The sequence below is a fragment of the Stegastes partitus genome, unplaced genomic scaffold, assembly GCF_000690725.1.
Source record: "Stegastes partitus isolate 25-593 unplaced genomic scaffold, Stegastes_partitus-1.0.2 Scaffold133, whole genome shotgun sequence".
NCBI lineage: Eukaryota > Metazoa > Chordata > Actinopteri > Pomacentridae > Stegastes > Stegastes partitus.
The window spans coordinates 303,041-317,078 of record NW_007577864.1 but is presented as its reverse complement, the minus strand read 5'-3'; the positions used below and the strand labels follow the sequence as shown (position 1 = coordinate 317,078).

Below are 14,038 nucleotides of genomic sequence, written 5' to 3'. Positions count from 1 at the left end.
AAATAAAAAAAGGATCCCACAGTGTAGAAACTCGACAGGAGAAGAAAACTCCCTGAAACTGTTTCAGTTATAAGGAGTTAAAAGATGCAGTTTAGCTTTAATTTTTAATTGCCCTGTAGAGTGAGTAGTTTAGTGAATCAAAAAAGGTAATTCATAGAGTAAACAGTTGCAAAATCTTATGTATCACATGGACGCTGTCATCCTCAAATTATTGTCACGATCAAGGAAAATATTTCAAAGATTAGCTTAAAAAAAAACTTCTCCATTTACCTACTACGTGGTGCTCTTTTTTTTTTTTTTGATCTCACACATTGACGAGTGAAATAATCGGCTGTTCCCGGGGGTATCTGGTGGCGCATACCTGCAATACTCCACAACAGAAGCTCCATATTTATAGACGGCAACAGAGCGGCTCACATATCCCCACATCACAGCTGTTTGCATTGCAGTGTTGGGTGTCACATAGCTGCCCGGTGCTCCTGTGGTTGTCACATTAAAACAGAAGATAAACAAACAGCAACATTTAGAGTTTATTTTTTTTCCACCCCTGGGACAAGTCATTTCACATTTTTATAGAGGCTGGTGGTTATGATGGTGTGTAGAGGGGTTGAGTTTTATAAAGCCCAGAGGGAGCGATATGACTAATAGTTGGCTTTGCTGAGAGGGAAAAGGAGAGGGGTAGAGATTAGTGGAGGAAAGGATTAGCAGGGAGTCTAGAAAATAGGCAGAAACAAGGCAGAAAGACAAAAAAATATGATGATGGAAGTAGGATTGTGTAAAAAGAAGAAAAAAAAGAAAGAAACTGAGGACAGAGTGGAGTGGACCAGAGAAAATAAAGGCAATGAGAGCGAGGAAGAACCAGTCCGGCTATGGGAGTTTGCCACTAGAGATAATAGTGTGTGTGAGAGATGGCTGGTGGCTTTTTACAGACATACTGAGAGCAGAGATTGTGGGAGGGAGAGAGAGAGAGAGGGAGGCCAGCACAGCTGAGTGGTGTTGATTGGCCTGTTTGAAAACACATGAACTGCAGACAGGGAGAGAAAGGGAAGGAGAGAGAAGCTCCGTGCACTGGGATAAAGTGTCGCTCTGTGCCGTGCCACGCAGCAGCCCAAACCACATTAGAGCAAATGAATCCATTCCACCTCCTGTTATGGCAGCTCCCACACGGGGCCCCAGGAAGGAGGAGGAGGAGGAGGAGGAGTGGAGTGGAGGGAGGGGAGGAGGAGAGGGGAGGAAGAGTGGCAGGAGGGTTGAGATATGAGGGACGGGGAAAGAAGAAAATGATAGAACAGAAAATGGAAGGTGGTGTAAGGGAGTTGCATGCTGGGTGGCTCTAATGATGTCTGAGGGCTATAGAAAGGCAGAGCAAAAAAGCACACAGTGGCGAGAGAAAGGAAATCTGCGGCCACATAACTGGAGATGATGAGGAGAATAGAAGATCCCCCACTGTGTCCAGAGAGCGGGAGTGATAGTTGGTGTTCCTTTTCATCATGAAGATGATGTCTGGTCAAACTTCACCCGATTGCTCTTTAATATTGTTCAGCACTGCCCTCTACACTTTACATACAGCATCAACTGAGCTTTACGAGATCAAGCATTAAAACATCTTCAAATATAGACTTTCTTCATATTGCTGTGTAAAAATCTGTCATTATTTAGGCTAATCTTGAAATCTTTAATAAACAATGTCTGCACTTTGTTAGCCTCGGACTGTAAAGCTGGACACGTGGTCCCAAAAATGGCAAATAAACTGATATAACAGGATCATATTGTAATGAAAGAGTCATATTCTTATCATTTCACACATTTCTGTTTGGTGTTGCACCTGTAAAAAGTTGGTTTCTATTCATTCGCTGATTTACATCTCTTTGTCAAAAGCACAACAACCAGTTGCAAAGTGCCGTTAACCGCACCTCTAGAGCACTTGACAAAAACAGTGAGATCTCCTGCACGTTCTGAGTCACTGATGTTATCTGTAACTTAGACGGTTTTTCAAGGCCGACATTGATACGATAATTAGTAATCAAGGGTATTGATGAGCAATATGTGGAATCCATATAAATCTGAAGAATAACACAAACTCCTACACATAGCGTAGAAATGCCTTTATTTGTTTGACATGTGTTAAATTAAAAAATTAGTTTATTTTTCATTGCTTATAGGAAGTTGACATTTAACCAATCAGAGAGAGCAGTGGGCGGGACATTAGAGAAAAGACAGCTGACTGCATCAGAGCCAAAGTAGTGCATTTTAAAATGTATTTATTTTATCAGGAATTGGTCCAAAATGGTAATTATGCCAATATTTGGGAAAATGCCGGTTCTGATGATCGGTCAACCCAACGCAGCAAGGTGCTCGACTTTAACATGAGTCCTTCAGAAGAGTGTTCTGATGTAAAACAGCTAAAAAGATTTGGATTAATGCATGCAGTTGCACTTCTAACAAACATAATGCACCTTCATAATGCTGCTGGGTGCTGTTGGCCGGTCGTGCATTTGCTGCATCCATGAAATCGTGTGTATTTTGCTCTTCTCACTGTTAGTTTTCATACTTGCCAATGAAACGCTCACGGCCCTCGAGGCAGGCAACGGAAGTTTCTGAATTTAATTTAATTGAATGTGTCTCGTCACAGCGCAACAGCGGCTTGTACCATTTTAATTTGGTAATTTAGCAAACGTTTGCATTGCTCTCATACATATTGATATTGGGAAAACGCTCTGATTGACCTATCACGGCGCTGATTGCGACGATATCGCCCAGCCCCTGCTCCTAATGTGCCGCTCCTACGCAAGTGCACAGCGTCGGGGAGTCTATCACGAGCTCCGGTGTAACTGCTTCCATGTAACCCCCACCGACTGATCACATTCACAAAGCAAGCTGCACTTGACAAAGCTGGTAGTCATTTGTCTGAAATGAGAAATCACTCATGCTATGAGTGATCATACACAGTGTGAAGAAGTGTGTGTGTGTGCGCGCGCCGCTGATAATGAAGAGATAATTTCAGCACTCTCTTCTTCGTTCCCTCCGTCTGTTTTCCTCACCGAGGCCTGGCCCTTCTTGCCCCCTTCCTGCCATACTTCACTGCTTTTCATATTACTGTTCTTTTGTTTCAGAGCACTTATTTCTTGCCCCGCTTCCCCCAGCTTGTTTTGCTCGGGAAAAAAAAGAGAGAAGGAGGGAAACAAAAAAAAAAAAAAGTATTTGTGTGTGTGTGCATGTGAGACGGTGAGAGAAAGAGACAGAAGCTTCCTTGGATGTTAGTATTGCTTGTGGTTTGTTACTGTGCTCTGATTCATAACGGCGTCCTCCCACTGCTGTTTAAAGGGAGGTTGTAATATGCGCATCATAATTGGATGTGTAATCCTTTCCTTTGCACCTCTGGTAAGCAGTGCTGACTGTAGCTGATTAAGATGTTGGGTAGACAATAAAGATTAAGCAGGCCTATCTTTGGTGTGTGCATGCTCATATGACGATGGAAATAGCACCAAAAAAAAAAGAGTCTAAAACAGGAAAGAAAATCTGTCTGCTGCTACAAGTTTTTTTTTTTTTTTTCAGTGCACCTCAGTGAATCTGTTGGAAAGTGAGGATGGAGAGTCGGTATTTTGCCGGTAGAAGATTCAGCTTCCCGTCCTATGATCAGATGACAGATTACTATGTTTTATTTTGACAGTAAAGAAGAAGAGGTGAGGATGTGGGGCAGCAGGAGGAGCTCTGCTATGTTTACACTGAAGCATCATCTGTTATGCAACACTTTTTTTTTTCTTTTTCCCCTCAATGGGGGTGTGGTGCTGGAGCGTCTGTCAGCCTGGACAGTCAGTCAGTCAGTCAGTCAGTCAGTCAGGTGGATTGACTTCTTATCTCACTTACAATGCCGCTGACTGAACACAACCTGGCCGGCCCGTCGCATTTCCACCTCACTCATTTTCCTTTCAGAACCTGAGGGCCCGTCTTTTCATCGACTAACAAAAGCTCTGCATGTTCATGGGAGCAGGAGGAGGAGGAGGAGGAGGTGTGTGTATGTGTGTGTGTGTGTTGGACCTTGTGGACATACAACAGAGGGGAAGAAGGGAAACAAGAGGAGATTCTTGGGTAAAAAAAAAAAAAAAGTGCAGCTATCTCCACCCCACCCTCCTCTTTTCCTTTTCAGTCTCGGCTTCAATGTGTTGGGACAGCAGGAAGGGGAGCTGGAGGAGAAACAGTTAATCAATAGCCACAAGGTCAGACGGCCTGATCTGGGCTGGAGCGTGTCCTGTTAGCGGTGTGTGGAGCTGCCTGGCCGCTGAAGGGGATTTGTAGCACTTGTCAGGGCTTAAAGGAGCCCTCCCTGGACCACTTGCTCCAGGTGTAGTGTGTGAAAGAGACATGCTGGTTAGCAGCAGGAGAGGGAGACATCTGCTGGACGCTGGGAGACACGGCAGCTCGGCGGAATTAGGCCACCCAAAGTTACGGTCATGTCACGCACGGTCAGAGTGACTTAGTGCCCTGCAGTGTGCAAATGTGGCCGCTTTGTAGGGACTGTTGAGAGACGGTCGGCAACCGGCGCGGTGCAACCTGACAAGAGGCATTTGTCTGTCCACCGTTTGACCACATTTGCTCCCTAATTCCTCCTCACGAAATGCGAGCAGTGTGTTCGCTGATGTTCAAGACTTTGTAAGTGCACTCCAGGTAATTCTACTCTGGTAATGCTTAAGCTCAGAGGATTAGTAATACAGTCTTATTCTCAAAGTGTTCCTTTGAAGTTTTACCTTTACGCTTAATCAAAGTGAAGAATTCAAGCTTTTGTGTTTACATGCTCTTAAGTGTGTGTGCGTGTGCGTGTGTGTGTGAGAGCAGAAGAAGAGCGTGCATATTTGCAGTACTCTTTCTAAGATAAGCACACCAGACTGAGCGTTGCACATGAAAACTCCCCGACTGAGCACTACGCTTCCATCGCATTCGTTCTTTCGCTCTGTTTCTCACAGCGGGGGATCTTGGGGGGACCCTTTATCAGTACTGAGCAGCTTTCTAGAGCCCTGCCCCCACCCCCACCTGTGGTTTCTCAGTTGGCCTTTTGTGTGGAGGAATGTGGGGCGGACCAACACTGATGGAGATAAACACAGAGGGATGGCGAGGGACGGAGGCCTCGCTGGCAAACCAGCAAGACACCTATTAATCCAGACTCAATCCATTTCTCCGAGATGGTCAGAGTTGTGAGCGCCGGGCTGAAATCGTTCCTGTTGTCGCCGCTCGCTGTTGGACCTCGACAAAATATGCACAGACAGAAAGCGATGCTGTGAAGCTGAACCTTATCTGCTGTTTGATGTCAGCATAAATTAGTTGTCTATGTCCACACTGATAACCTTGACTGTGAGGTGTGCTTCTTTAAAAGGGAGATAACATTTTTTTTTCTGTCTTCCTCTCGCCAATGCAGCGTGTGAAATTTTTCTCCCGTAGCCAGCATAAAGCGCAGCAAAGTTTTCTTTCAGTTTCATCATGTTTCCGTTTGTCGTTAACAGTGCTGCTGTGGAACATCTCAGTTTCATGCATTTGCCAAAAATATGTGCTCGAGGCAGATCAAGCTCTTCACTGAGTCAGTGCATAAACAAGCTGGCTTCTCAGTTTGAAAATTTGTCAAGCTACTAAAATGCTGTTTGAACTTTACAGGCCACAAATTCTCCACACGGGAGGGGGGGACCTGACAGCTCTAACAGATGTACCTCTCCTCCTCTCGCCTTCTTTTACAGAATAAAGAACTTTTAATGGAGTCCCGGTAGAGGCATCAAGATGAACACGCTACCATCAATGGACCGGCACATCCAGCAGACCAATGACAGGCTACAGTGCATCAAACAGGTGTGTAAAAAGACCCAAGCGTAGGGCGCCTTGTGAGCCTCCTTTTTGCTTATTGTACTGCTATGCAAACATGGATTCTCGAGGCAAAGACAAAAAGAATCCTACATTACTTTCTCCTCTCTGCACCTTATATGGGCATCAGTTTTTCTGGCCATTAGCTCCAGTCACACAGATCATGTTGCACAGGGTCATAGAAACAGAGAGAGAGAGGGAGAGAGAGGGAGGCAAATCTGGCAGCGAACACAAGAATAGACTTCAAAGAGACGAGCAACACAAGAGACTCTCTCACTCCCTTTCCTGGTCCTGTGTTCCCTTTACGTTCCTGACTCTTGACGTATACCGGTCCTTGTTGTGGTTTTTGCTGAAATGCTTCCTCGACTGTCAGGAGACACCTCACAGCCAGAAAGACACAGTCAGGCAGACAGACAGACAGACATAACCCAGGGCTACCGCCTCTGCCTGTGATTAATAGTCTACTAGAACTCATAGACTGGTTGGCTAGCTGGCTGGCTGTGGGCATATTTGTTTATGCTATGTGGGTGTGATCCTTTATATCTCCCAACATCCATATGACACCATGCCTTAGAGTGAATCAGTGAATGATGGGGCTCGCAGCTTGTGATTATAAGGTGACACATCACTTTTTCCTCTGTGTCTGCTGTTGATACACCCCATCCTCACCCACCCACCATCCCCTCATTCCCACCTAAACTCCCGCGCGCCCGCTACGCCAGCCTTTATCTGTGCACACTCTGATTGCCTCAGCTCTTTCGCTCTGACTGCACTACCAGTTGACGTCAAAAGCCTTCTTTCTTAAATGTCAGCTCTTTTTTTTTTCAAGTTTTGGTGGAATCGACACCGCTCACTTCACAAAACCTTCTCCGCTTACTTTCCTCGGCGTCACTGATAAGCCCTAAATAGCTGGATTTAACACGTCTAGCTTAATAAAACGCACTAATTGTAGTTTGGTTTATATACTCCTCGGCTCTGGCTGTAATAGAGCTCATAGTGAAGCAGACTTCAAAGGGACTGAGTTAGTCAGTGAGCTCTGAGCTTGTGGCGGCTGTGCCAGCAGGGTGTTGTTTTGGTTTGGGGAAAGCCGCTGGCAGAGAGCCAGGTGTTATGTTGTTTTTCATGCAGCCAGGTAGGCAACTGAACAGCCTGATCCTTGGCTGGCCTGAAAAAAAAAGGGGGTAAGTCAGTCCGTCATCTCGCTGAGGACAATCTGTCAAACGTCTGGCTCTTTGTGTGCTGAAACCCCATCAGTGCTGCTGCTCGACCGACTCTCCCCCACCCACCTACCTCCCCGTTCTTGTCCTCATCCAACCCTGAACGGCAACAACAACAAGAACAGCTCAGGCCCCATCCTCCTCCCCTAAACTCAGCAGAGCCATTTCACTCTGCTGTCCTCCCCCTCACACCAGAGTCGAGGTTGTCAGGCAGAGTCGGTGGCGAGCGCTACAGCGGGAGGAGCTGTGAGTTCAGATCCAGACAGACAGCCCCTGCTGTGCTAGTTCTGATTCCTCTCGCGCTGGAGGCTGATACGCCTCCCATCAAGCAGCAATAATGCCAGATTATATCACTCATCTAGAACAGGCTCTTCTCCTCCCTCTCACTCAACGAGAGCATCTCTCACTTTCTCTCGCTCTCCCTGCTTTTCCTCATCATCAGTCAAACCCCTGAGAGTCCACAACTAACTCTATAATGGCTAATCTTCACATCACAAAAGATGAGTCACTCAAGGCCTCTCTTGAAGCTCCATGATATCATTGGAAGCTCTCAGAGATTTTCTCTGTGGGCGGGTACCAGGCCTGACACATCGCGTTCGCAACGAAGAGGCCCTTTTGTCACACATCGCCAAAAAGCTGCCCTTTCAAACACGCTCACCTCTGCTGCCCCCTAAAGACAATAGTTTTACCTTCTCTGCAAGAACACACAAAACAAGACGCTTCAGCTCTAGATGGGAATAATAAATGCTTTCAAGTGGGCTCAATCTCGCCGACTGAACAAGCTGCCGCTCTGCGCCATTTCAGAGCTATTAACCTCCTGAGCCTTGAAGAAAGGGAGCCCAATTTTAAAACCGCTTATTGTGTCCTGCCAGCCTCAGTAGCCTTCAGACACTGGGAAGAAAAGACTCAACTGTTTCAGGCCTCAGTGAACATGCGAGAGAGACAGACAGAGACTGAAAGAGATTAGACAACACACCAACGGCTCGTATTGAGTCTGCACACATAGCTGCCAGGACCAAGGTTGTTTTCTTTGTGCACAGCCAAGTCAGCCAGTGGACTTCTGGTGCCGAGGCTCTGTTACACTCCGAAAACAGGCACTGAATGAGGGGAAGAGATAGAAGGAGGATTGTAGGGAAAGATTTGGTTGCCGTGTGGGTCATGGGGGTGAGGGATGGGTGTTGCCAAGAGAGATTAACAAGAAACACTGGCATCATTGTTGATATGGGTGTGATCTTCTTCCCACAATGCAGCAGAGCCCTGAGTGGGCGTACATTGGAAAGAGTCAAGGTCCTCACAGGGTTGTGCAGAAACACAAGGCACTAAATCAAGGCAGTTTGGAGGGAGAACGCGGGGCTGCAAAGCTATTTGGTTTTCTGTGTTTTTCCAATTTGTACTTAATGTGAAAAAAATAACAGTCATTATTTCCCATTGTTTCTGATGGCGGTCTCCTTTTTTGTCTGTTTGCACAGCACTTACAGAACCCGGCCAACTTTCACTCTGCAGCCACGGAGCTGCTCGACTGGTGTGGAGATCCCCGGGCCTTCCAGCGACCTTTTGAGCAAAGTCTCATGGGATGTCTGACGGTACGCAAACACTAATTATGGTTTTCGTTGAGTTTTTCAGGTGCTTTTCAGGAGACGTGAGCAAAACAGTAATTAGATTTTGGATGCTTGTGGGGGGAAAAAAAAGATGGAATGATGTGTCCAGTTTAGAGGATTTTAGGGTTAGGTTAACCTAGATTGAGCAGCAGCTGAAACAAGATTTATGTTGTGGATTGACATTTGGATTACGCCTTTTCACCCAGTGAATTTCATGAAAAACTCTTGGTAGCTGGTTACAGTTTCACCAGGGTTGCATCCTGTTTGGGGCAGCTGCTTGGACCATTGACACACACATACGTGCAGAAAAGAGGCATTTTTGTGAGTAGCCTGTCACCTCTGGCTATCACTTTTCAGCTCAGCAGCTAGCACTCGATCGATCTGGGCGCGGGGCCAAAGAGCCGGTTTGCACCAGGTGTGTCAAAAAAACTCACACACAGTCTTGCACACACACGGTTACATGCGTGAAAGAGCCTTCAGCGCAAAGAAATGAACGTTACGCATGTTTATTGCTGAGCGATCAGCCTTCGCAACACTGAAGCAACATTGTTCCCAGCCCAAGCGTTCACGTGATCAAACAGATAAATGCTCATTAATGTGTAAATCACAATAAAAGCCTCTTAAAGGCTGATAAAGAGCTATACAATGGAGCCCACCACTGAGATCCCTCTCAGCATGGGGCTGTTTCCATCAGCTAAATTGTTTCATCAGACTCGGAGAGCAAACTGCTGCTTATCTGGAGAATTACCGCACGCAACAAGTCCATGCATTCTTTCAAGGATTTCGTCTTCATGCTGCTTTTTGTATCAGAGGGCTGAATTGAAATTTATAGATGACTGTGCAAATCGAATGTAAGCCTTGTGTGGAGAGGCTTGTTCCCTTGGGCATGCTGAGGCCATCCGCTGATCCTTGGTGGCTCCAGAGCCAATGAAAGATGACGTAACTGTGCTGTCAATACCACATTAAAACTGTCTTTTTTTTTTTTTTTTGCATACTGGCTAACATGGTGCATGTACACATATGTGTTATTTCCATCTCCAGCCCCACACTTTCATAAAATCTCCCACGTAGTTCACTAGGAGCGGCCTTTCACATATGACCGCTTCAACGACAAGTACAAAACTGCTGCTTCTTTTTTTCTTCTTTTTTTTTTTAAACAAATTCTCCAGCAAATAGATAAACAAGAATGTGAATGGCCCACTAACCTTCGAGTAGCTCTTACGGCACTGTTTTGATACTGACTGGAATATGGGCCTGGATGTACATCCTCAGAGGGAGATTAAGCTGGAAAAGGCTTATGAGGTGAAACACTGTTAAATCCATGTTGAATCTATGCTAGCCTCCGTAGCTGGCTGCCTGCCTCGTACAAACTGTAGGGCAGACTCACTCACGCAGGAAATTAAACGATTGACAACAACATGATTTGACCGTTCGTCAGAATAGTTTGCATAATATGGTTTGGTTGAATAGATTACGTTGACAGCATTATGTCTCCTAAACAGCTTCAGATTAATGTTACACGAGTGCATTATTCCGCAATATCATCACTTAATTAGAACAAGCAAATAAACACTGGTATTGACATAATTTCCATAGCTTTCATTCACTGCTCAAGCAGCCGTATCACCTGTAACAAAGGCTCTTTATGGTCGCTGCTCGCTGTTTTGTTGGCGCTTTAAAAGGCACCTCAGCTGACCTTGTTAACGGTAATGTGTGTTTTGAGGTCAGCGGGTGCGGAGGAGTTAGTGTCATCTGTTAGCAGATAAAAGCACAAGTGGTTCCCTTCTAATAATGATTTACCCCTGACCTCTTGAGTCCTGTTTAACGTCACTCAGCGTCCCCTTATATTAGAGTGTCCTGCTTCATGTCCCGTAAATGTTCCGCCTGTTTTTGAATTCATAAACATTGACTCAGGGGATGCTTGACACACAAAAAAATGGACACTGCTCTGGACTGGACAATAGAAATATCCCAATACCCACATTTTTCCTGATCTGTTTGGGGTGTTTAAACAGGCGTCCTCTTGCTAGGAGACAAACTCTGTTCACTTGTGAGGCCAGAGCAGGCTTGTTTGAGGATCACCTTTCAGAAACTCTGCTCGTTCTGCAAAGCGACTGTGGTTTGGCTCTCTCGTCTCTCTTGGAGGAGGATGCAGTCATCAGACTCGTCCCGACTGTGGATCACTGGAGCAATCCAGACTGCAGACTCCACATTAATCTCACTGTGTCTGTGCGTGTGACTGTTTGCAGTACGTGTGTCTTTCTGAAAGCAAAGTTAATTATAGAAGTGGCTCAAAATATGAACCTACGGTTTACTACTGTTTGTGGAGCATTCATGATTCAGTTAGTTTATCATAGACACATACATTTTAAACTATTCTCCTGTACATCACTTTTTAAAAATTAATATTGTCCCTGCTGAGTCAACTCTTCTGTCATCTGATGTGTCTTTTGTTTGCCGAAGAAGCGTCTTTAAATGTGCAAGTGGCGTCTTTTCACTTCAAGGATAAATAATTCATTTCATGTATAAACCTCCTTTAATAGCTCATATATGTTTTACCAAGATCTCTGCTGTTCAAAACTTCTTGCATTTTTAAAACACATCACACACATCTTTACTTTGGGATAAGTTTTAGGAATCATGTGCATGTAGCTGGAAACACAGAACATTTTGACCTTAGTGGATTAAAACTGTGATCAAGCCTAACGCAGAATCAGGTCTTGTTGAAGCTTCTAAAAACCTCAAGAAAACAAAAACAACACTTCTAAAAATACACTCCAAAACATCACCTAGTGGCTAGTGAATTACTTGTTTTTGAGATTCTCTGAGAAAAAATGTCCCAACGTTTGTCCTCCTCCATTATAACCCTCTGAACACTCAGCAGTTTCTGTGAGTTTGTTGCTCCTGTCCAATTTTTACTCACTCTGAACTCATTTTTCCCGACAATATAAAGTTTTGCACCTCAGTGGAAACAGCACAACCATGGCTGACAGTGTAAAGAACTAAGAAATGTCTTTTGTGCAGAATTGCACAGTTATAATGCTATAAATCATTAAAAAATACAAACCAGAAGTTGAATTTCTTTATTTCCACTTTACTTTATCTATGGATTTGGCAAAAAGTTAAAAAAAAACTTTGAATCAAATTGTACAACATTGTGCCTACAGGTGTTAACAATTCTGAATGAAATGATGGCTCCACATATTATAGATATTTGACAACGTGTTTCCATAGTTGTGTGGTAAGCACAGCTTGCAGTTGAGCTGAAACATCTAATTTATCTGATGTTATCGTCACTAGTTACTTTACATTTGGTTTATGGTTTATTTTTGTAGAATTTTTAGACGAGACGTGTGGAAAACGTTATTTTGATGAAATGTCACGATTTCTAACTTTGATTTGATTTTCCGATGTCATAGCGCTTTTTCAAAATAAAAGACCTCTGCTTCTTTCATGCTTCTATTGTCGTGGAGGCAAATGTACACATTCTAAATTAAGATGACACATCCCCTGCATCCATCCCAAAATCTGCACTTTAGAATGAATGTGTGTGTGTTTTCTTTTCTTTTCTTTTTTTTAATATATAATGCAAAACTTACCAGAGCCTGCAGAACAGCAGCGACACTCACAGCCCGTTGCTCTTTCTCCAGGTGGTGAGTCGCGTCGCTGCCCAGCAGGGGTTTGACTTGGACCTGGGCTACAGGTTGCTGGCTGTGTGTGCCGCCAACAGGGACAAATTCACTCCCAAGTCTGCAGGTAAGACCCACCGCCTTCCCAGAATGCCAGCAGATGCATGTTCATACATCACGCCATTTACTGCTATTGACTTGTGACACCTTTCACGACGCGGCGCTCATTGATCTCCATGCTGCAATTAGTCATTATTTCATCAAGAAACACTAAATATCACAAACAGCTTAAAGTCGTGATTTACTGTCACGATTACACTAACTGACAGTTTAATTAGCTACTTATTTTGTTCCTTTCGAAACTTAAAAACAAATAAAAATGTTTGTTAAAGTCGCCTTGAATCCGTGGTTTGGAAATCTTTGATTTCTACCCATGACTGCGACCACAGACATCACACAAAAAGTCCATTGAGCATTATAATGTCAAGGTATTTTTAGTTCCTATTAAACATTAATGTGCTATTGAGATGAGCTGTCTGAGTGGTAGCCTCTGAAAAAAAACTGTCTACTCAACAGTCTTTCCACACAAGCCCATATGTGCAGGCTGCATGCACGCACACATGAAGCAGGAGAGAGAAAGAGTGAGCAGTAATGCTATCCTCAGACATTTATCTATCAAATCCAATTTCCCCCCCGATCCATACCTCCCCTCCCCGCCTCCCACGGTCCTGCAGGAGCGGCCTGTTCTTGTACATTTGTCAAAGTGAAACATGCAGAGGCGGGAGAGAGAGAGAGAGAGAGAGAGAGAGAGAGAGAGAGAGAGAGAGAGAGATGGATGGCTGGAGAGGTGTCGCTGATGTGTGCTGGACCACTCACTCTGCCTGACAGAGACCTGACAAAGCCATCGCCAGCCAGTCAGAACACAGATAAACCTTTGTGCAGCACTTACATAAGCACCAATAAGGAGAGTCAAATATTTTGATTGAACTGTCTGATTTTCTTTGTTTTTCTGACAACGGCGTACATGCTCAAAACAGGAACTGCAGCGGCGGTATTGACAGTAACGCTCTGAAATCTTATCCCATCATTCCTCACGCAAGCTGCAATGTGTTGCAACTGAATATGCAGAAGGTAGAAATGTATCCGTTTCTGCTTTTTTTTTTTTTTCCTTCTGCTCACATGGTCCATGATGTGAACGTTCGCTCGAGCTGAATATCCTCTTTCAGTTGTGGTGGGAAGCGTCTTGTTGGGGAGGAACTTAAGTGGTCAGACAGACGTCAGTGTACAATATTGATTGCTCTATTTCTCTCTCTGTCTGTGTTCCTGTGTCGGGATAATGTGATTGTTGCCCAGGCATGGCTCGGACTGGCTGGCTGGCTGGGCCCGGCTGACAGTCGGAATCATCTTCAGGCCTGCTGATGGTTCTGGGATCTAATAGAAGACAGCACTGGGTTTCAGGAAGAGCTGTTTATGCACGGCGGACAAATGGGAACTGTAGTGTAATTATGCGGGGTCGTTGTTGGGGGGGGGGTGGAGGAGATAGGATGCAGCCAGTCATCAAACGAGGCAGGCAGGCTGTCGGGGTGGGAGGCAGATGTGACTCAGGGCAGATCTTACTCACTGAGCATCCGTCCTAGCTCTCTTACAAGGACGTCTGTCTCAGAAAGCAGACGAGGCGGAGGGGGGGGGTTGACGGAGGAGACGTGATACATGCTTAAACTCAGAGATACATCCTCGTACAAATGCACAT

General features: G+C 44.9%; 1 protein-coding gene across 2 annotated transcripts in view; it reads left to right on the top strand.

The window, feature by feature from the left end:
* The window catches only part of zmiz1a (zinc finger, MIZ-type containing 1a), a 106,746-nt gene that overhangs the window by 67,544 nt on the left and 25,164 nt on the right, over positions 1-14,038 (top strand). For both annotated transcript variants that reach the window (XM_008278803.1, XM_008278801.1), the window contains exons 4-6: positions 5,724-5,832; positions 8,531-8,644; positions 12,310-12,415. In XM_008278803.1, coding sequence (XP_008277025.1) covers positions 5,764-5,832; positions 8,531-8,644; positions 12,310-12,415 — 289 coding nt within the window. In that variant the 5' untranslated portion in view covers positions 5,724-5,763. The remainder of the gene's footprint in view (positions 1-5,723; positions 5,833-8,530; positions 8,645-12,309; positions 12,416-14,038) is intronic.